This window comes from Sander lucioperca, chromosome 11, assembly GCF_008315115.2.
Source record: "Sander lucioperca isolate FBNREF2018 chromosome 11, SLUC_FBN_1.2, whole genome shotgun sequence".
NCBI lineage: Eukaryota > Metazoa > Chordata > Actinopteri > Perciformes > Percidae > Sander > Sander lucioperca.
Genome location: NC_050183.1, coordinates 39,780,141 through 39,801,517, shown reverse-complemented (window position 1 = coordinate 39,801,517; position 21,377 = coordinate 39,780,141). Strand labels below are relative to the sequence as shown.

General features: G+C 42.2%; 1 protein-coding gene across 1 annotated transcript in view; it reads left to right on the top strand.

Moving 5' to 3' along the window:
• LOC116043478 (stonustoxin subunit alpha-like) overlaps nt 1–18,914 on the top strand; it is a 31,085-nt gene extending 12,171 nt beyond the window's left edge. Inside the window, exons 3-12 of the mRNA XM_036007715.1 lie at nt 3,402–3,514; nt 10,179–11,811; nt 12,719–12,765; nt 13,175–13,299; nt 14,137–14,192; nt 14,854–15,071; nt 15,394–15,659; nt 15,989–16,105; nt 16,223–16,364; nt 18,591–18,914. Coding sequence (XP_035863608.1) covers nt 3,415–3,514; nt 10,179–11,811; nt 12,719–12,765; nt 13,175–13,299; nt 14,137–14,192; nt 14,854–15,071; nt 15,394–15,659; nt 15,989–16,105; nt 16,223–16,364; nt 18,591–18,904 — 3,018 coding nt within the window. The 5' untranslated portion in view covers nt 3,402–3,414 and the 3' untranslated portion in view covers nt 18,905–18,914. The remainder of the gene's footprint in view (nt 1–3,401; nt 3,515–10,178; nt 11,812–12,718; nt 12,766–13,174; nt 13,300–14,136; nt 14,193–14,853; nt 15,072–15,393; nt 15,660–15,988; nt 16,106–16,222; nt 16,365–18,590) is intronic.
• Nucleotides 18,915–21,377: the final 2,463 nt, after the last annotated feature.

Genomic DNA, 21,377 nt, shown 5'->3' with positions numbered 1-21,377 from the left:
TGTATGTGTTGTTTCTCTGGCAGTGTCCATGGTGTCTCAAAGTGCATCTAGTCTACTCTGTGTCTTTAGCTGCAGACTGTGACAGTGACGGAATCCTTTCCCGGGAAAAGCAGCCACACGTTAGACCATTTAGCTTTCAGCATTTTCTTTTCAGCAATTCTACTAGCTAACGTTAGGCTTAACGTTGCCTGCTGCCAAGTGTATTGTTAACTAGCATGCAGTGATGCTTCTGTTGCCTGTAAGGTCCGTTTCGGAGCACCAGAGTGCAGCAACAGGTTCTCACACCCATCTTGTAAAATATGGACGCTTGGTCAGGTGCCTTCGTCGTTCTTATTGACGCTAAAAGTCTCCTTTAGTGATTTAAGTAAACGCGCTTGGTCGGGACTATTGCCGTCCCTTTAGCGCTATAAGTAAACGTGCTTGGTCGGGACTATTGCCGTCCCTTTAGCGCTATAAGTAAACGTGCTTGGTCGGGACTATTGCCGTCCCTTTAGCGCTATAAGTAAACGTGCTTGGTCGGGACTATTGCCGTCCCTTTAGCGCTATAAGTAAACATGCTTGGTCGGGACTATCGCCGTCCCTTTAGCGCTATAAGTAAACATGCTTGGTCGGGACTATCGCCGTCCCTTTTGACGCAGTTATGTTAAGGAAAAGGTCGTGGGTGGGTTTACGAAAAAGACGCCTTTTTCGTCACATCAGACGCTGACAGCCACTGTCCAAACGTCCTTATTTTACGAGGTCGGAATGCGCAAGCATTTAATTGGCACCGAAATGAGGCACAGAAATCTGCGTACCAACCCTGATACGTATTAACAGCCCGGTACCCCATATTCCTGCAAGAGCTCTCACAAGACGACCCAAGGGACTCAATTGTAAGCCTTCTCCAAGTCCACAAAGCACATGAGACTGGATTGGCAAATTCCCAAGCCCCGTCAAGTAGCGAAGAGCAGGTCCACTGTACCACGGCCAGGACAGAGTCTGCATTGTTCCTCCTGAATCCGAGGTTAGACAAGCGGTTGGAGCCTCCTTTCCAGCACCTTGGCATAGGTTTTTTTTTTTTTTTTTTTTTTTTTTTTTAAAACAGAATCTCCAGTTATGTCCCCTGACAGTCTATATTCTTCTGGAATGTAAGAGCCTGTAGCAGATCTCAGAGTGTTGGGGGTTAAAGATGTCATAAAGAGGTAGTCTTTCATTGCCAGACCCTTCTCCACAACACTGGGAAGGGAAGGTCTGGCCAGTCCACACAGCATTCCTGGGGCCTGTTGCACAAAACCAGGATAACGGATTAAGCCAGGATATTCAAGTTATCCTGGATGAATTTAGCTTTGATTTGGTTGCACAAAAGCAGGTTGAATTAAACCCAGCCAAGTAACCATGGAGATTTATTCTTTGCAGCTAGCCTGCTCCAGAGCAGGCTAACAGCCAGGCTAAGATTAATCCTGGAGTCTGATGTGTTAAATCAGCTGCTGCTCTGATCTGAAATAAACGTGTTTAACAGTTATTCCGTTGTCTTCTGAATGTGTTCTGCTTTATATTTATTAACATGCATTACTTGCACCGGAGATAAAGTGGGACAATGCGGAGGAAATGGGCTTTTCCTTCGCTGCTCTCCCCGTGAATTTGCCCCGTGCAACATGGAGAGGCGGGGGGAGGCAGGGGGATCCTCCCACACCGTGCAGCGGACTCTAAAGGAGACTTTTAGCGTCAGTAACGATGACAATGGCACCTGACCAAACGTCCGTATTTTACGAGATGGGAGTGAGAATGTGTTGGAATGCCACAAAGCTTCTTAATCTTTTCATGTTGGTGCTGTCACGCATCTTGGAGCTTGGGAGTGAGAAAAAAACATGAATAATAATAGGCTATATTGTTTTACAGATATGCTTACAGTGTGTATTGAAGTCACTTACTTCTTTTTCTAGTTTTTGTCCAGTCATGTTTGTTCTGTATGAACATTAATTGTAGAAAGATATAATATTATAGCTTATAGAGATTTGTGGATATGGTTGTAAAACATATTCTCTCATTAAGGGTTTCAAATTAAGCCTGGTCCTTAGGGTAAATTGCCCGAGGAACATGAATTCCCTCTGCTCACTTTTAAGGCAAAGTAGGCTAAATAATAAAACATTTTATTTATATAGTGCTTTACAGGCTACTCAAAGACACTTTACAGTAAAACCAGCACATTTAGCACATAAAAACAGATACAGCAATAATACCAACACAAAACAAGCATATTAAAAGCAATTAAAACTTTGTAAAAATGTGGAGTGAGTAGTAGGCCCTAAGTAGATCTTTTTAAATCCTTACGCATTCAGTCGGTTGTTTTGTCTGTTGGGCTTTTTCTCTCTGTCTGATAACAACAGCCGTATTTCCCTTTTTGCATATTATATGTTTCACCTCCTCGTAATTTTACATTACAAGCTGCTGCTCAGCGGGTGAAACATATGCCGCACACGTCTTCTCCATTTCTGCATCAGTAAATCTGTGATCGATACCGTGGTCTATTTAAGAAAGCCGTGGACGTGCACTTATCCCAGCTATCTACACCAGGCTTGACATAGCTTCACCTTCTCATCCTGGCTCGGCAAACGTGCAACCAATTAAGCCGCGATGAGTGGATCACAGTAAGTCAAGCTGCGCTTTTTCAGTTATCCTGGATTTCTTCATTCTACTTTTGTGCAACTGGATAGGAGAGAAACATGCTCTGGTTTATTGGCATTACTTTAAACCAATCACAATTGTCTTGGGCAGCGCTGGGTGCAGCAATGGTGCCTCTTCAAAATAGCCCCGGGAACAAACTTGTTTTGGTGGAACATGTGCACGTAGGGAGGCGAGTTCTGGAATTAAAATAGCTGTCGAGTTTATGATGAGAATTTTATCCAAGAAAAAGAAATATAATTTGATTGGCTATCGTCCATATAGACTAATTAAGAGGACTTTCCACTGTCATTATAAAGTCTTTAACAGACTTCCCAGTGTCCAGGTTCTGGATGAGTTCAGGAACTCACCAAAAGGCTATTCACTGTACAGAGAAATGACAGATCAATACAAAATCTTGTGGGCTGATATCGATAATAATTTCTTTGTATCTGTAGTCTCTTCATGGTCATTTTAAATATATAATTTGGTGTATTGCATATAAATGTAATTAATTATTATAATTATTATTATTTGTGGTTATTTTTTAAGACAGTTTGGATCAGTTTTAATTCCTTTATACATCTGTTTGTGGTCGTTTTTATGAAACATCCTATTGTATAAATTGCCATCTTCTTGCTTTTAATTAATGTTTGTGTCTTTTGCACCAATTAAAGTCAAAATGTCAGGGTGGTTTAACATATTACCAAATATTTCAGTCAGACAGGTGAACTAACAAGCTGTTATCCATATTTGTCCAGTCCAGGCTGAACAATGGACTCTGGAGCCAGCAGGACGATGGAGATGGCGGCGCTCGGCCGGCCTTTTGGCCTCGGGATGTTGTACGACTGCCGCCAAGACTCACTCATCCCTGGTAAGGATTCTTAACGCTTCACCACCAAACTTTCATCGTAGTCATATTCAACAACGTTTTATCTCAGATCTGTTGATCAGTTTAGCTTGTTTTTATTGGTGATCCAGATTATTTTAATGTGATTACTCACTGCTGCACCGGGAGGTATTGTACTTTACTGGAATTGGGATAAAAATAGGAGGGACATGTTTCCTGACACAATGTCCTGGATATTCTGGAAAACTCACAGATCTTTCTGTGAACAGTTGTATCCAAATGTACCACAGCCGTGCCAGGTGAGCCCAGCAAATTTGGCATGCCCCCAACACACTTACCTGTGATCTGAACTGCACTGCCGCGTTCAAGAACACAAAAGATGCCCTATAACATGAATGATAAGACTCAGAGATAAAACGGATCACCCTCTTTTTTCTACAAAGCATAAAGGGGTCTCTTTATTATCAGAATCAGAGAGGGATTTATTGCCAAGTAAATAACAAGGTATTTGCCTTCGTGGTTGGTGCATACTAACCTGACTCCGCCAGATGGATTGCTTCGCATTTGCTCGGCATATCCATCTAGGAACTTTCCGTTGGAGAACTTTTGGGAAGGGGCGAAAATACGGGTTAGCTGATTGGATAAACCATCTGTCTATCACCACCTATGTTAGTGATAGACGGGCTAAATCAACCAGTCAGATCAACTATGTGAATATGAATGAGCTGCTGCACGTCATCCACAAGCGAACGTCATCCACAAGCGACAGCAGTCGGCGGGGACGAGGCAGCCGGCAGCTGCCTTCAACCTCCTACCTAACAGTCGGCTCTATCGCCTAGTTTTTATTATACTAATAAAGTGTTTTTAAAACCAAAGATACATTTTTACGTGTAAGTAAGTATTAGCCTCACGCTAATTTATCAAGACTAGGCCTACCGGCTAAACTAACGCTAGCTTCATGGCAACCTCTACACCTGGCGAGTCCCCACTCCCCCTCAGGATGTCCTCGTTGTTCAATAATACAAACAAAGAAATTGCTGACCTCAGGGAAGATGTTCGTCGGCTTTCCGAGGACTTAAAAACCAAAGATGCTTTGTTAACCGCCTGCTTGGACGTGGCTCATAATCAGTCGCTCCGGATCTCATCTCTCTCGGCGGCCTTCCAGGATACCGCGCCATGGGACCCAGCTGCCTGCCCACGCCCATCGTCCTGCTCGACACCGGTTATCAAGCCACCCTGGACTGAGGTGGTTTGCGGCCGAAAGAGAGCCTCGGGTAGGGCTCCATCGCCTCCTGCCCTCAGCCTCTCCAACCGCTTCAATGCTTTGTCGGAGTCGGAGCCGGTGGTGGCCAGTGCGGCTCACCGGGCTCGCCCCGCTTCAAAGCAGACTGACCAGCCGTCGTCACGGAAGACGATTGCTACCGCGCGGCGAAAGCTTCTGAGGGATGCGGTAGTCAGACGGTCCGGTGGCCTACACTGCCTGGATCGGCCAAATGACAACGTTCCTCAAAAACAATCTCCACAACCGAACGGTAAGCATTCTTCCTCTTCTTTTCCCTGCCCATCTGAAACCGACACTGACTGTTTTGCTCCCGTCACCGGCTATCCACACCCCCCCACTCCTCGTCCGCTCTTCCCCCTAACCACAGTAATTATTGGGGACTCCATCACTAGAGACCTACGGTTTCATAATGCTGTCACACACTGTTTTCCCGGAGCCAAAGTTGCAGACATCCTGGCTAAAGTTATGGACCTGATACCCTCATTTCCGACCTCTATCAAACGCATCGTGGTCCATTGTGGACATAACGACATGTCCACTCGGATTCAGGAGTGTGAGCGCACAAGGCGAGACTTTACCACTCTCATTGAGGCTTTAAAAAGCACTGGGAAGTCGGTTTTTATTTCGGGCCCACTTCCATCTCTAGGTCGCGGATCAGGCCTCTTTAGCAGACTACTCTCCCTTAACACCTGGCTCCAGCTCACATGCAGTATTCACAGGATAGGTTTTATTGACAACTTCAATCTGTTTTGGGAACGTGGCTCCCTGTTCAGCAGGGATGGGATTCATCCCAATACACGCGGAAGCCAGATGCTACGTGGAAATTTGCACCACGCCCTGCATACCCAGACCTCTGATTGACTGTTTACATCCCGTAAACACTCCCACAAGCACACTGACCAGACACACTCTCCCAAAGTCAATAATCAGAGATACAGCGCTACACGCCCCTCTGTGCTCCCTTCAGAGCAATCACCCATTCATAATCCCATAACCACCGTGTCTGTCCCCCGACTGAGACCGTTTAAACCAAACGCTAACAAAAGAGGTGCTATACTAAACAACCTAATTGGAATTAAAACAACCACTGCAACGATAGAACAGAATAGGAAAATCAAATGTGGACTATTAAATATTAGATCTCTGTCATCGAAAGCATTACTGGTAAACGAATTGATATCAGATAACCACATTGATTTATTCTGCCTCACCGAAACCTGGCTGGGCCATGACGAATATGTTAGTTTAAACGAAGCCACTCCTCCCAGTCATAATAATACCCAAATTCCACGAGGCTCAGGCCGAGGAGGGGGAGTTGCAGCCATATTTGACTCGAGCCTGTTAATTAATCCTAAACCTAAACTAAATTATAACTCGTTTGAAAGCCTTGTTCTTAATCTTCAACACCCAACATGGAAAACAGTACAGCCAATTATATTCGTTGTTGTTTACCGAGCACCAGGTCCATATTCTGAGTTTTTATCTGAATTCTCAGAGTTTTTATCATGCGTAGTCCTTCAATCAGACAAAGTACTTATTGTAGGTGATTTTAATATCCATGTGGACATTGAGAGCAATAGCCTTAGTACTGCCTTCAACTCACTACTAGATTCAATTGGTTTCAGTCAGAGGGTGCATAAGGCCACGCACTGTTTTAACCACACCCTCGACCTTGTGCTAGAATATGGCATCAAAATTGACGATTTAATAGTATTTCCGCAGAATCCTTATTATCAGACCATTTTTTAATAACTTTCGAATTCCTACTACCAGACTATACGAAATTAAATAAAAGTTTCTACACTAGATGCTTATCTGACAGTGCTATAGCTAAATTTAAGGAAGCTATTCCAACAGCACTTAACTTAATGTCATGCCTTAATATAACAGAGGACTGTTATGTTAACTCTAGTCCCTCCCAACTTGATAACTTTGTAGACGCTGCTACGGCCTGCCTACGGACTACTTTAGACTCGGTTGCTCCTCTCAAAAAGAAGATGATGAAGGAAAGGAAACTAGCACCTTGGTATAACTCCCAAACTCGCAAATTAAAACAAATCTCACGAAAACTTGAAAGTAAATGGCGTTCCACCAAACTGGAAGAATCTCGTGTGGATTGGCAAGATAGTCTAAAAAATTATAGGAGGGCCCTCAGAAATGCCAGATCAGACTACTACTCAATACTAATAGAAGAAAATAAGAACAATCCAAGGTTTCTTTTCAGCACTGTAGCCAGGCTGACAGATAGTCACAGCTCTATTGAGCCATCTATTCCTATAGCTCTGAGCAGTGATGACTTCATGACCTTTTTTAATGATAAAATTATAACAATTAGAGAAAAAATTCATCACCTTCTGCCCACAGCTTCCAACGACTCACCATTGGGCGCAGGAGGGCTAGAGAGAACGATAAGACCTGATACTTATTTAGACGGCTTTTATCCTTTAGACCTCCAACAATTAATGTTAAGGGTCTCTTCAGCTAAGCCAACTACCTGTCTCTTAGACCCCATTCCAACGAAGCTACTTAAAGAAGCACTACCCGTGGTCAATACCACATTACTAGATACGATCAATATGTCCTTATTAACGGGTCACGTACCGCAGTCTTTTAAAGTAGCTGTGATAAAACCTATTCTGAAAAAACCCACCCTCGACCCTGAGGTCTTAGCCAACTATAGACCTATATCTAACCTCCCATTTCTCTCCAAAATCCTTGAGAAGGTAGTCGCTAATCAATTGTGTGACTTTCTGCATAGAAATAGTCTATTTGAAGACTTTCAGTCAGGATTTAGAAAGCATCATAGCACAGAGACGGCACTGGTGAAAATCACTAACGACCTTCTAACTGCTGCTGACAAAGGACTTGTCTCCGTACTTGTCTTATTAGATCTTAGTGCTGCATTCGACACTATTGACCATACCATCCTCTTACAGAGACTGGAACATTTAGTTGGCATTAAAGGAATCGCACTAAGCTGGTTTAAGTCCTATTTTTCTGAGCGATCCCAATTTGTTAATATTAACGATAAACCATCCAAATACGCTAAAGTTAGCCATGGCGTTCCTCAAGGCTCAGTGCTTGGACCAATTCTATTCTCTTTATATATGCTTCCTCTAGGCAATATTATTAGGAAACACTCAATTAACTTTCACTGTTACGCAGACGACACCCAATTATATCTGTCAATCAAGCCAGACGAAAGCGGTCAGTTAGCTAAACTTCAAGCGTGCATTAAAGATATAAAATCCTGGATGACCCACAATTTTCTGATGTTGAACTCAAACAAAACAGAAGTTATTGTGCTGGGACCCAAGCACCACCGAACTTCATTATCTAAATATATAGCTACCCTAGATGGTATTGCCCTGGCCTCCAGCACTACTGTCAGAAATCTAGGAGTCATTTTTGACCAGGATCTATCCTTTAACGCCCACTTAAAACAAACCTCAAGAACAGCCTTTTTCCATCTTCGTAACATTGCCAAAATCAGGAACATCCTGTCTCAAAACGATGCTGAAAAACTAGTCCATGCATTCGTAACTTCCCGGCTGGACTACTGTAATTCTTTACTATCAGGCTGCTCAAATAAGTCCCTCAAGACCCTCCAGCTGATCCAGAATGCTGCAGCACGTGTTCTGACAAGAACTAACAAAAGAGATCACATTTCTCCTGTATTAGCTTCTCTGCATTGGCTTCCTGTAAAATCCAGGATTGAATTTAAAATCCTTCTCCTGACCTACAAAGCACTAAATGGTCAAGCACCATCATACATAGAAGAGCTTTAGTACCTTATTGTCCCACTAGAGCACTGCGCTCCCAGAACTCAGAGCTACTTGTGGTTCCTAGAGTCTCTAAAAGTAGAATGGGAGCCAGAGCCTTCAGCTACCAGGCTCCTCTCCTGTGGAACCAGCTCCCAACTTGGGTTCGGGGGGCTGACACCGTCGCCACATTTAAGAATAAACTGAAAACCATCATCTTTGATAAAGCTTATAGTTAGGGAGTGAGGAGTTGCAGCATAGTAGAGTAGAGTAGAGGGAGGCAGGAAGTACAAGCCCGTTCCGGCAGGGGAGAGTACGAGCCCGGTCCAGGGCCCCTCTCCTTAGCCTGCCTCTCTTAGTTATGCTATTATAACTCTAGACTGCTGTGGGAAGCTCCTTCCAAGGACACAATGAGCCGCTCCCTCTTCTCTCTTTTCACTTGTCTCCTTTTGTGTGCATCTTAGTCCCAGAAATGCCTGTTACTAACCTAGCTCTGGGGAGTTTTCTCCCCGGAGTCCCTTTGCTTCTTCTTCACCCAGAACATCGCCTTGGAATTGGGTGGCACCTACACCGGGGTCCTGGGTGCAGCTGACGCTATGGACTTACTACACCCTGCTACGCTCTGCGTTTCCCCGCAGTGTCCGACTGCGTCCTGCCGCGTCCAACCGCGTCCACCCAGGCTGCTGTGCCACACTACACCCCGTAACGCCCTGCTGTGCCCTACTATGACATGAACTACTATGACTACCATTGTGATCACTGCTTCACTATCTTTATTATGACTATTATTGCCACCATTCACCACTCCCCCAACTGGTGCCGTCAGACACCGCCTACCAAGAGTCTGGGTCTGTCCGAGGTTTCTTCGTAACAAAAAAAGGGAGTTTTTCCTTGCCACTGTCGCAATAGCTACTGCTAATGCTTGCTCTTGAGGCAACCACTGTAATAGTTGGGGCTTCGTAAAGTACAGAGTTTGGTCTAGACCTACTCTATCTGTAAAGTGTCTCGAGATATCTCTTGTTATGATTTGATACTATAAATAAAATTGAATTGAATTGAATTATGTATCAAACTCTTGCCGAAACCAGTTGGGAGAAGAGCAAAAACTTCTTTTCCTCCGAGAAAAGCCTCCAGTGCTGTTAGCTCTTCTTTCAATGAAGGAATACTTTCTAATTCAGATAAAACTTGCGCAATAGCTACGCTCATCTCATCCGTGGAAGCCGCCATGTTGTTTAGACTAAACAGTCTCTTCTCGTTGCGTCACACCTAAACCCGCCTCAAAACCAACGCTGATTGGTCGGTCGTTTGGCGAACGGCTCCAAATTTTCTCTGTCTCAAGATGCCAGACTGATCTGCGAGTGGAAAACTGGAGCTCGCCAGATCAGGACGGTCTCACGAGGCTAGGTGCATACATAAACATAAATATGTTAAACATTAGTATGAATAAACAATAAATACAGGAACCAATATGTACAGCATAGCTGTTATCATACATGCTCTTAGAGGACTTATATCACTGAAGAATTCTAAATTTAAAAACTTTCAAAATAAATTCAGTTTGTATCTGTCTTTAGGACGTAACAACACCTTCTCCTGTCTGGCTGGTTTTGAAAGTTTAACTTAATTTTTGTTTTTTCTTTTGCAGGAATGACATTGTGGGACCGAGATGACCTGATTAGTTATATTGGAGAAAGACCGCAGAACTATAATGATTTTGAGATAGTTGCATCTGAATCAATTGCAGATAAAACTTCAGCACTAAATGTTGAAGCATCACTTAAGGCAAGTTTTTTAAGTGGACTGGTAGAGGTTGGAGGATCGGCCAAATACCTGAATGACAGTAAGACTTCCAAAAATCAGGTCAGAGTAACTCTGAAATACAAAGCTACCACAAAGGTCAAGGAACTGTCAATGGATCATCTTGGAAGAGGCCATGTGAAGCATCCGTATGTCTTTGATAAAGGATTAGCAACACATGTAGTCACAGCTATTCTTTATGGGGCACAAGCCTTCTTTGTCTTTGACCGTGAGGTGTCCCAAAAGGAAGATCATAAAGACATCCAGGGCAACTTGAAGATGATGATCAAGAAGATTCCCAGCATTACAATAGAGGGTGAAGGTTCCCTGAGAATGGAAGACAAGGACAGAGAAAAGGTTGACAAATATTCCTGCAGATTCTTTGGAGACTTTTCCCTTCAGAAATCTCCTACAACCTTTCAGGATGCTGTAGAAGTCTACCGAAGACTCCCAAAACTGTTGGGAGCTAACGGAGAAAACGCAGTACCAATGAAGGTCTGGCTGTTGCCATTGACAAGTTTAGATTCTTCTGCTGCTAAACTCATCCGTCAGATAAGTATAAGATTAGTTCAAGAATCACAGAGTGTCCTGGAGGACTTCAGTGAGCTGGAAATGAGGTGCAATGATGCACTGAGGACCACCATTGCACAGCAGTTCCCACAGATTGGCAAAAAGATTAAAAGTTTTAAAGAACTGTCCTCTGAGTTCAAGCTGGGCTTCCAACAAACCTTGGCAAAGAAACTTCCATCAATCCGAGGAGGAGAAGAAGAGGAGGATGGGCTCACAGAGATCCTGAAGAAGAGACATTCTTCTCCTTTCAACAGCAAAAACCTGAACGAGTGGATGGACTGTAAAGAGAGAGAAATCGACACATTGATGTCTTTCACCAACATGATGAAAAACACTAAGATCGTTCCATCTCAAACAGACCTGTACACAGAAAGTCTCAGTTCAGACCATGCTGTGTGTTTTGTCTTCACCTCATTGGGACGTGATGAACCGTATCTCTCAGCTTTATCAAACTACTTAAAACAAACACCAGAAGACCTTCAACATGCACATACCCACGATGTAGAGAAGGAAGAATGGTACGCCTCAAGAGAAGTAGTACAAGAAATGAGGCATAAAGCAAAGCTCTTCAGTGATTTTGCAGAAGCCAACAAGGAGAACAAGAAGATTAAGTTCCTGACAGTGGGTTCAACAAGTGAGACACAGAAAGGTTCAAGCTTTAAGGTTCACCTTTATGAAGACGGCTTTTCTGTCAATGAGAACTTTGAGCCGCCTTCAAAGCCTGAAACAGTGACAATAAGTGATATAAACCACAACAGTGTGACTCTGAAGGTTTCTCCTCCCAGATTTGGAGCAGAGGACATCACCTCCTACTCTGCTGAGTACTGTGTCAGTGGAGAGGATAAATGGAAACAGAAGACAGCATCAAAAGCTGAAGAAGTCACAGTGAGCAATCTGAGTCCTAACACAGAGTATATGTTCAGATGCAGAGCAGTGACCTCAGTAGGTGTTGGGCCAGCCAATGAAGTCAGTGGTTCCACTAAAACTTTACCTTGCAGCCCTCCTGGAAAACCTAGAGTTGAACCAAACTCAAGAGAGATATCAGTTAGCTGGGAGAAACCTGCTGGGCTTGGACAAAATGTCCAAATTTTGAGCTACATCGTGGAATACGCCAAAACAGACAACGGGATGAAAGACGAAGAACTGATATGCTGTTCACCAAGAAGGGAAACACAGAATAACATGTATGATGATTAATATTTTAAGTGTGACCACATTTTGTTTTTGGACCATACGTGTTATCAAGACGCATACTCGCTTTTTAGCGTGTTTATCAACGCCGTTTGGCCTCCATTGACTTACATTATCTTGCGATTGCGTGAGAATTTACGCCGTAGGGAGTAGAATGAAAGGGCGAAAATCTGCGTAGGGAGGTTGGTCAGGGTGGTGGATGGGTCAAACACAGGACTTTCACCCAGGAGACCGGGGATTGTGTACGTGTATGTATGTGTAATTTGTGTTCGTCTAAAATTACAAAGTCAGCTATGTGGGAATTTTTCGGGTACCGAAAAAGCAAAGATACCCCGACCAGTCTTTAAAATGAACGTTGCAACCAGCTATGAGAGTAAAAGTGTCTAAAAATAGTGAAATACTTCAGGCTGCTACAGAGGCACATACCATGGCCAACGACAGCTAGATTTCTCCCTAACTTAACTTCACAGAGCGGAGAAAAGCAGAGAAGTACACATTTTCTGATAAGTTAGTACTTTTACTGTAGTGTGTAAGTTGAAGTTTCTTCAGTGTTAAAGTATCATCTGATGAGGATTTAGTTAAACTCTCCTCATAAGATAACTGCTTTATTCATGTTTGTCCCCTCAGAGTGGATGGCAAAGTATACAAGGCTGCACCTGACAGACATGAAGGAGGTGAGTAAATATCTCAAAGAAACATAATAACGCTGTTAAAGCAGGATCATAACTGGAAGATTAGCTGCTGTGTGCTTTAAGGCGCTGGTTGATCCCAGTAACCACATCAGATCTGTTGCTTTGTTCTTCTCTGTCTTGAATCTGTCATTTCTGTAAAAATGTTATTGTATAAACTCTTCACTTTATAATGACTCACTTTGGACTTGGTCTTGACTTCAACATGATTTAATATCTACATTCTGACTTTAAGTTTTCTGTAGATAACAACAGGAAACATGAGGAGAAAGACATGCTACAAAGGGCTCTGATCACCTTGAACGTGACGTTGCTGTTAGAGGTTTATTAATGGGGATCACCAGGATTTCCAAAAGTGAGATTGACATCTGCTGTGTCTTCTTCTCTCCCCCAGATCCGTCTACGTCAAAGACAGACCTTGATGTGTCTGAGGACAGAAGAGAGGATCAGCTGTCTCCTGATGATCCAGAGAGGTTGAAGCAGCAGCAGCTTGTGTGTGGAGAGGCTCCCGATACAAATGTCAGTGTTTCACTTTAACATTTTTATTAATTTATCAGTGATCAGACTGGGGTTCTTCAGTTTTACCCCCTCCAGGGTTTAATATTCCTTTACTTCTACCTTCTTCTCTCTCTCTTCTCTTCCTCTTCATCATGAACTCATTCAAACTAATTTCTTCTTCCTCATCTCTGAAACCACTAGCTGCTGTCAAACAGAGTCCTGCAGGCTTCATTTGTGCAGAATCATTTCACTTAATAATAATTTAGTCATTCTGACAGAAAGTGAAGTGATGGATACAGAGTAAATAGTGCACGTAGAGTAGAAAGTGAAGTGATGGATACAGAGTAAATAGTGCACGTAGAGTAGAAAGTGAAGTGATGGATACAGAGTAAATAGTGCACGTAGAGTAGAAAGTGAAGTGATGGATACAGAGTAAATAGTGCACATAGAGTAGAAAGTGAAGTGATGGATACAGAGTAAATAGTGCACATAGAGTAGAAAGTGAAGTAATGGATACATAGTAAATAGTGCACGTAGAGTAGAAAGTGAAGTGATGGATACAGAGTAAATAGTGTACGTAGAGTAGAAAGTGAAGTGATGGATACAGAGTAAATAGTGCACGTAGAGTAGGAAGTGAAGTGATGGATACAGAGTAAATAGTGCACGTAGAGTAGAAAGTGAAGTGATGGATACAGAGTAAATAGTGTACGTAGAGTAGGAAGTGAAGTGATGGATACATAGTAAATAGTGCACGTAGAGTAGAAAGTGATGCAGTGAGGATCCTGTCACCTAGACAGAACTGTGAGAGTTTGGTGGCCAGTTTCTAATCAACTCTCTTTGTTCTTTTTATTATTTCAGGAAATGTTATATTTCACACCTGAGCTGCTGACTGAGTCTGGAAAGACTTCATACAGGTAACCCAATCATACAATGCAGAATACTTCAACCTTAAACTGAGTCAACTCCTTTCAACAGTTACACTGTAATCTAATGTTCAGCCTTCTCAGTTGAGTTTATCTCTTTTTAGTGCATCAGTATACTCCATCAGAACTGCATTTCAGATGTTCTAACAGCTTCAGAACCCCCCCCACACACACACTTCACCTGTCACTTCAACTGCTTTCAGTGCTTACACTTCACTTTTAAAGCTCACACACTTCTTACTCCTGCAGCTGCTGCTTCACTCTCTTGTCCAGAAAGTCAGTTTGGTCCCCATCTTTTTGAGCAATATAGTCATCACATTTGTTATCTGTTTGTGTTGCTGGGCAGATTAAGTCTGACTTTAGCCCCAAATCTGTTGCTCCCAACGTATTTTAGAACCTGGATGAATTCTGACACACTGGGTTTTCTTAGACGTTCACAACGCCTGATCAATCAGCTGAAGAATCAATGATCTGTCTGTTGGACGGTCAGATGGATTGCAGGTTGTGACAGCGCAGGAAGGAAGACTGAAACGTGTTAAAGTTGACGTACAAGATGAATAAAAACGCAGAGTGTCTGCACGGTTTAACTCAACATATAATTTGACCCACAGAGGGAGAGCTTGTTTGTGATTGGCCCTTCCGTGTCCGACAGGTTCAGGTGTCCTGGTCCAGGTGTGTTCCAGTGTGATTTGACTGGACTGGTGTTTGTTATGACTCAGGAGGCGGAGCTGCTGTACAACACTGTCCAATGGGATGAGAGCCTCCTCCAATCAGCTGGCAGGATGGCTGCAGGGCCGCTGTTTGACATCAAGTGTTCAGAGGATGGAGCAGTCTGTCAGCTCCACCTTCCACACTGTGAAACAAAGGATGGTAAAGACATTACTGTCTTCAATGTTAAAGAATGAATAAATACTACTGAAAAGATGTGTAGTCATGTGTAGCACTTAAATTAAAGGAGTAGTGGAGTTAATTCACAAGACTTATTACACTCATCCAGACAGATCACATGTGGAACAGGAAAATAAAAAAATAATAAGGTACAGGATAGAGGTGAACTTGCACATCCTTGGGGTGCTCCAGAGTTAATGACTATGGATTCATTTGAAGTCTCTGAACTCAAGTAGAACTAAATAAATGGTAGATTAATCTTTTATCAATAAAACCAAAGTGTAACAGGTCTTTTCTTTCCCAGCGCTGCTTGTTGATGGCCTGTTGTCTGTCGTCCACATCACTGATGATGGGATGAACATCTTGGAGCCGCTGAAGATTACAGACACTCATGTGGTCGTAAAGGTTCCTCACCTCTCTGCCTTTGGCCTGATCTGGGATATCGTTAGAAGATTTCAGAACAAATCACGGCAAATAGAGGCCCAAGTTCTGCTGTTCCTCCGACCTCCGGACACGGGGCCTCGAGTCCTAGATGTTCTACTGCTGCCCCGCAACGTCCTTCTAGATGAGGTAGATGACTGTGTGTATACCTTGTATGTATTTATGTGTCTTTACTGTGTTTATACTTGCTTCAGGGACACAAATGAAGTTGAAGTTGATATAAACATATCTGTCACATGTGCTCACCATCTGCCTAAACTTAATTGGTTGGAGGATGTGAAATGCAAATTGAAAGTCACGTATTTAATTTGAAAAACCTCTTTAAATTTTTAGTGCAATGCCAATAGAAATGTAAGAAACAACATGAACTATATTGTTTTTTTTTGTTAAACATGCTCTATTATAACATTGACTTGACTAACTGAAACTAAACTAATATAAATGTCCTGTTACTGAAGGTTGAAAAGCAACAAAGAGGTTCTAAACACATTAGGATCTCTTCCAAATGTCAACTCAGCATTGGTCAAAGTTACAGTGTCCACTGTCAACCTGAGGGCTTTATAATACAGCCTGAGGTGAGTTTAATCACTTCTACTGGTTATACACAGACTCATCATGTTGAAAACATTCACAATCAGCCAGATAAATATTTGTAACAGGATGAAAAATGACATGTTGCTACTGGGTTTCAGCATGAGACATTTAGCTCAGACTATGGACCAAATTACCATCCAACATTTGAAGTTTTCCTGGAGACGATCCCAGAGAAGGTGACTTTGATGGTCCAGGACCGAGAGAGGAGACAAGTCTGGAGACGTTACGTGTCTTTGAAAGGTAAAGGCTTCCCCATCCTGCAGCAGCACTCCACCTGATGGATGTCCCAGTTAAGAGGGGCTGGATTTAAGAAAGTCAAACAAACAGGACTTTCACCCAGGAGACCGGGGTTCATGTCCCATATAATAAAATAAAAGGAAACAAACGGAGCTACGTCACGTTCTGCATCACATGGTAAATTAATCTTAGTCTATATCCACGACGTTCCACTTCCAGTATTGCTCCGTTGCCGCTGGACATTCTGACAGATGCCCCTCCCCTTCCTCTGTCTCTGTGTTGGCGTTCTAACCTCCGGCTGATTTGTGAGGACTATGTTTAACTGCTCCTCAGATCTCTGCAGGGTAAATCCAGACAGCTAGCTAGACTATCTGTCCAATCTGAGTTTTCTGTTGCACGACTAAAACTACTTTTGAACGTACACATGTTCCACCAAAACAAGTTCCTTCCTGAGACTATTTAGCAGAGGCACCGTGGCTCCGTCCGGAGCTTAGCACCGCCCAAGATGGTTGTGATTGGTTTAAAGAAATGCCGATAAACCAGAGCAGGTTTTTCTCCCATCCAGGAATGCTGTGTGGACTAGACAGACCTTCCTCCACAGAGGTGTAGAGGAAGGTCTGGCAATGCGAGACTAAGTTAATCTGAACTAATGCTATATCAACAGATTGATACAAACCTAGGGGGCACCATCATAAAAAAAAAACATGTAATATAAATTAAAGCAGCAAGTAGCGATGGACGGGCCCTCGCGCCTCTGTGCGCGTAGGGGTTACCGGCGGACGCCGCTCCTTGCGACATTTGTGCGGCACTCAGACACCGCAAATCGTCAACAATGAAAGGGGAACTCCCTGCCGAGTTCAACGATACCTCACACAAGACTCTACGTCATACGGTTCGTTAGCTGTGAAAAGGGGGCGTGGCTAAAGCATAGGGGGCTGGCCAAACCGTCACCAATGAAGAAGGAACTCTCTGCTGAGTTCAATGACACCTCACACAAAAAAGAACCTTAAGCGGTTCAAATGTTATGAAAGGGGCGTGGCCTGAGTAAGTGGGCGTGGTTATATTATAGGGGCCGGCTCATTATCACATGTAGACCACACATTCTAAGTTTCATGTAAATCGGATGATGTTTGTCATATAAGGTGCATTTCCTGTTGCCAGCGGAGGGCGCTGTGACCAAAAGTCAAATATGGCCTGTAGGTGTCCTCAGGCCTGGACCCTTGTCAAACGTGAGAATTTTCGGGAAGATACGACAACGTACACTCAAGTTACAACAACTTCTTTGTTCATTACTAAACACTCAAAATGGCCGCCACGCCACGCCCACACCGTCAGACGAAAAGTTTTTCTTTTAATAACTTTTCATCTTTAAGGTGTTGGGATGATAGAGACCAAGTTTGAAGTACATCGGATGAAATCTCTAGGAGGAGTTCGTTAAAGTATAGCACCTTGACTTTTAGGCCTACTTCCTGTTGCCACTAGGGGGCGCTATGACTTTAAGTAAATATCGGCCTTTATTTGTCCTCAGGGTTGGACTCTTATGAATCCTGAAAAGTTTCGAGCCAATCGGACAATGTACACTCGAGTTACACCCACTTCCTGTTTCGGCGGCGAAACGCACAAAATGGCCGCCCCGCCACGGCCACGCCCTATGACGAAAAGTTTTTCTTTTAACAACTTTTCATCTTTAATGTCTTAGGATGGCACAGACCGAATTTGAAGTTGATCAGATGAAATCTCTAGGAGGAGTTCGTTAAAGTACGACATGTGGAAATGGCCAAAATCACACTAATTTCGAACTTTGAAATCAAAATGGCGGACTTCCTGTTGGGTTTAGGGTATGGCTTCAATGACGTTTTTTGTACACCTTGACATGTTACATATGTGTACCAAGTTTCGTGAGTCTACGTTAAACACACTGCAGGGGCTCAATTTTTTTAACTTTGTAGGGGGCGCTAGTGAGCCACTTTTGCGCGCCTATTCCCAAATCCCTTAAAATACGTAAATTTTCACCAGACTTGATGCAACCGCCAAATTTGGTGAGTTTTTGAATATGTTAAGCCCCTCAAAAAGCCAATTCATTTGGTGTAATAATAATTCCTTCAGTTTCAATAGGGCCTTCGCCGCTGTCGGCACTCGGGCCCTAAATATAAATGTCTGTCTTTGGAATTATGATTACTTCTTAAAGGAGAACAGAAATTGACAGTAATTTCCCTGGTTATCTTCCAGGTCTAACTGGACCAAATCCACGGAGGAATGACCCAGCAGAGGACAGTGATCCCCCAGAAGACAGGCTGTTGCTAGTTCGGAGACAGTTTGTACAGCGAGTGTCTGATCCTGTTCTGAACCAGCTTCTGGATAAACTCCTTGAGCGTCGTGTTATAACTGATGGTGAAATGCAGTCAGTCAGAACAGGCAGAGCAGACAAAGCCCGAGACGTGATGGACACGGTGAGAAGAAAAGGAAGTGCAGCCAGCTCAGTTCTGATCTCTGCTCTCTGTGAGGTGGATCCAGTCCTTTCCAGAGAGCTGAGATTAATCTGAAGAACCAAACTGTGGAGAGTTGGGATGGATCTCTACAATAACTGACTGGTACACATTGTCTCTTTGAAATGAAAAGCTGTTAAAGTCTGTTTTAATAAGTGGACTTTGACTCTGAAAGTGATTGAGTCCAGTAAAGAGGGAGTGCTGTTCTTAGTTTCAGCCACTAGATGGAGAAAGAACTTCACTGATGGACAAACAAGATGCAGAATCAGAACATCAGAAAACCAACTGAGAAAGATTTCTGAGTGAACATTCAACTGTTGTTTAAAGAAATACTGGTTGGTCATTGGTCACATCCTTTAAATCTCTTTGACCTTTGTACAGCCTCATGTCATCGTTACTTTAGAAAAATAATCAAAAGAGAAACAACTTCTGCTGAATGCAGCGTGGCTTTTTTTAAGGCTGGAGGACTTTTGTCTCTGGACCAAAGTTTTCTCTTGGTGACAGAAATCTTCAGGGGGATTCAGAGGAAATGAACAGCTGTTCAGGTTGACTAAATATTGATGTTTTTGATGCTGAATGTTTCAGTGGACCAACAATCCTGCATCAAACACAGCTCCTACACTTTAAAAACACATATATCTTTTCATATTTCTTTATATTTTATATTATGTCTGCAAAACATCACAGAGACAAAGATACCTGACAATAAACTGTCTGTAACTGTTGAGAAATTGTGTGTGTGTGTGTCGTCTAACATCTTCCAACCAGATACACTGTAAGAAAAGATACACCATATCTACTCAATAAAAATGAGGCAACAGATTACAAGCAATATTATTAATTAAATTTCACATGGTTTGGTATTGAGTAAATATGAATTAAATGAGACCCTTAATAGTTATCCATTTAATATGAGTATATTCAAATAGAAAACAGTACAGAATTAATTATAACCTAAACAAAAATATTGAGTTGATTTGAAAAAGATAAACTCCCTAATGTGTAAATAGTACTGATAAAAAATAATTTAATTCTACATATCAATGATATATAATTGAGTAATAATCATCTACATTAATCTGCACATCGATTTGAATTTAATCAATGCAATGAATTAAATCTAAATATTCTTTTTTAGAAATAACTAGTCTGTGGCCCAGAAAGTACAGAACTTAACAAACACTCAAATAAGAATTTTATTAGATATTCACTTTTTTGCTTTCAACTCAGTGTAGTAGTGCTGGGCAGCATACAGGTATACGGATATTAATTTCCCATATGATATGAATTTTTCAAATACTGTAATACCGGTGCAATGCTGCAGAGAACGCTACGGCCGAATTGATCTGCGAGTGACTTCAGAACGGGAGCCGTGTTAACTTCGTACCCTTCTTACTCATGGTTGTAAATTTACGACAATTAATAACCCACAACTAACTCTCTTTAATAGGATAAAACACCATAGCACACAACTATTTACACTAATAATTTTACATTTAGCCTAAAAATGTACACAGCCGAATGGCATGCTGGGTAACATTATAGCTGCCAGCTAGCTAGGTTGACAGGAAGTGCTTTTCAATTAAAATTAGCCTACATTGATTTGAATTAACTCAATATTCTCTCTAATTGGGATTAGATAAATATAATGCTTATGTTTTATTTAACTACAATGGTTGGATTTTATTATAATAGATAGTGTTGTGGGCGGGACATGAAGTGAGATCAGTGGTGAGGTAAACGGGAGCAGAGGGAGAGACTCAGAGCTGTAGCTGAGACAAAGTACAACACCTTTTATTTCATTAACTTTATAATAAAACACAGATACAGATCATCTGCAAACTGCCAAATATGGGACAGAGCCTTTCCAGCTGCTGCTCCACGACGGTGGAAGCTGCTGCCTTCACATATCAGATGGTCTCCCTCCATTTCTGTTTTTATATCTGGGATAAAGAGCCATTAGAACTCTCTAATCTCTCTATCTGGTCTCATCATGTCATCATTCTGGGTTTGGGAACTGCTGCTTGTTGTTGGTGTTGGGATCTTCTTTTTGGGTTTTGATATTTACATTTTAATGTTCTTTTATTCAGCCCTTTGGTCAGATTAATGTGTGTTTAAATGTGCTCTAGAAATCAACTTTACTTACTGAAAGTTAACATGAGAAACATTTTACAGACCCAGAGATATGTTGATTATAATAATTAATCAGAAATCACAATCAGAACAAGTTTTATAGTTCATTAATAATGTTTATTATACAGACGATAGATTATAGATATAGACCAAGATATAATAACAAGTTTATAACACTGACAACACTGCAAGATACAACTATTATAAATGCATTAAAGACAATTCATATTCCTTCATATATAATATACAACATCACATAATCTTTAGATTTAAAATACAACATCTGGAACACACACACACACACACACACACACACACATACACACACACACACACACACACACACACACACACACACACACACACACAGAGACAAGAAAAGATCAACTAACTCAAT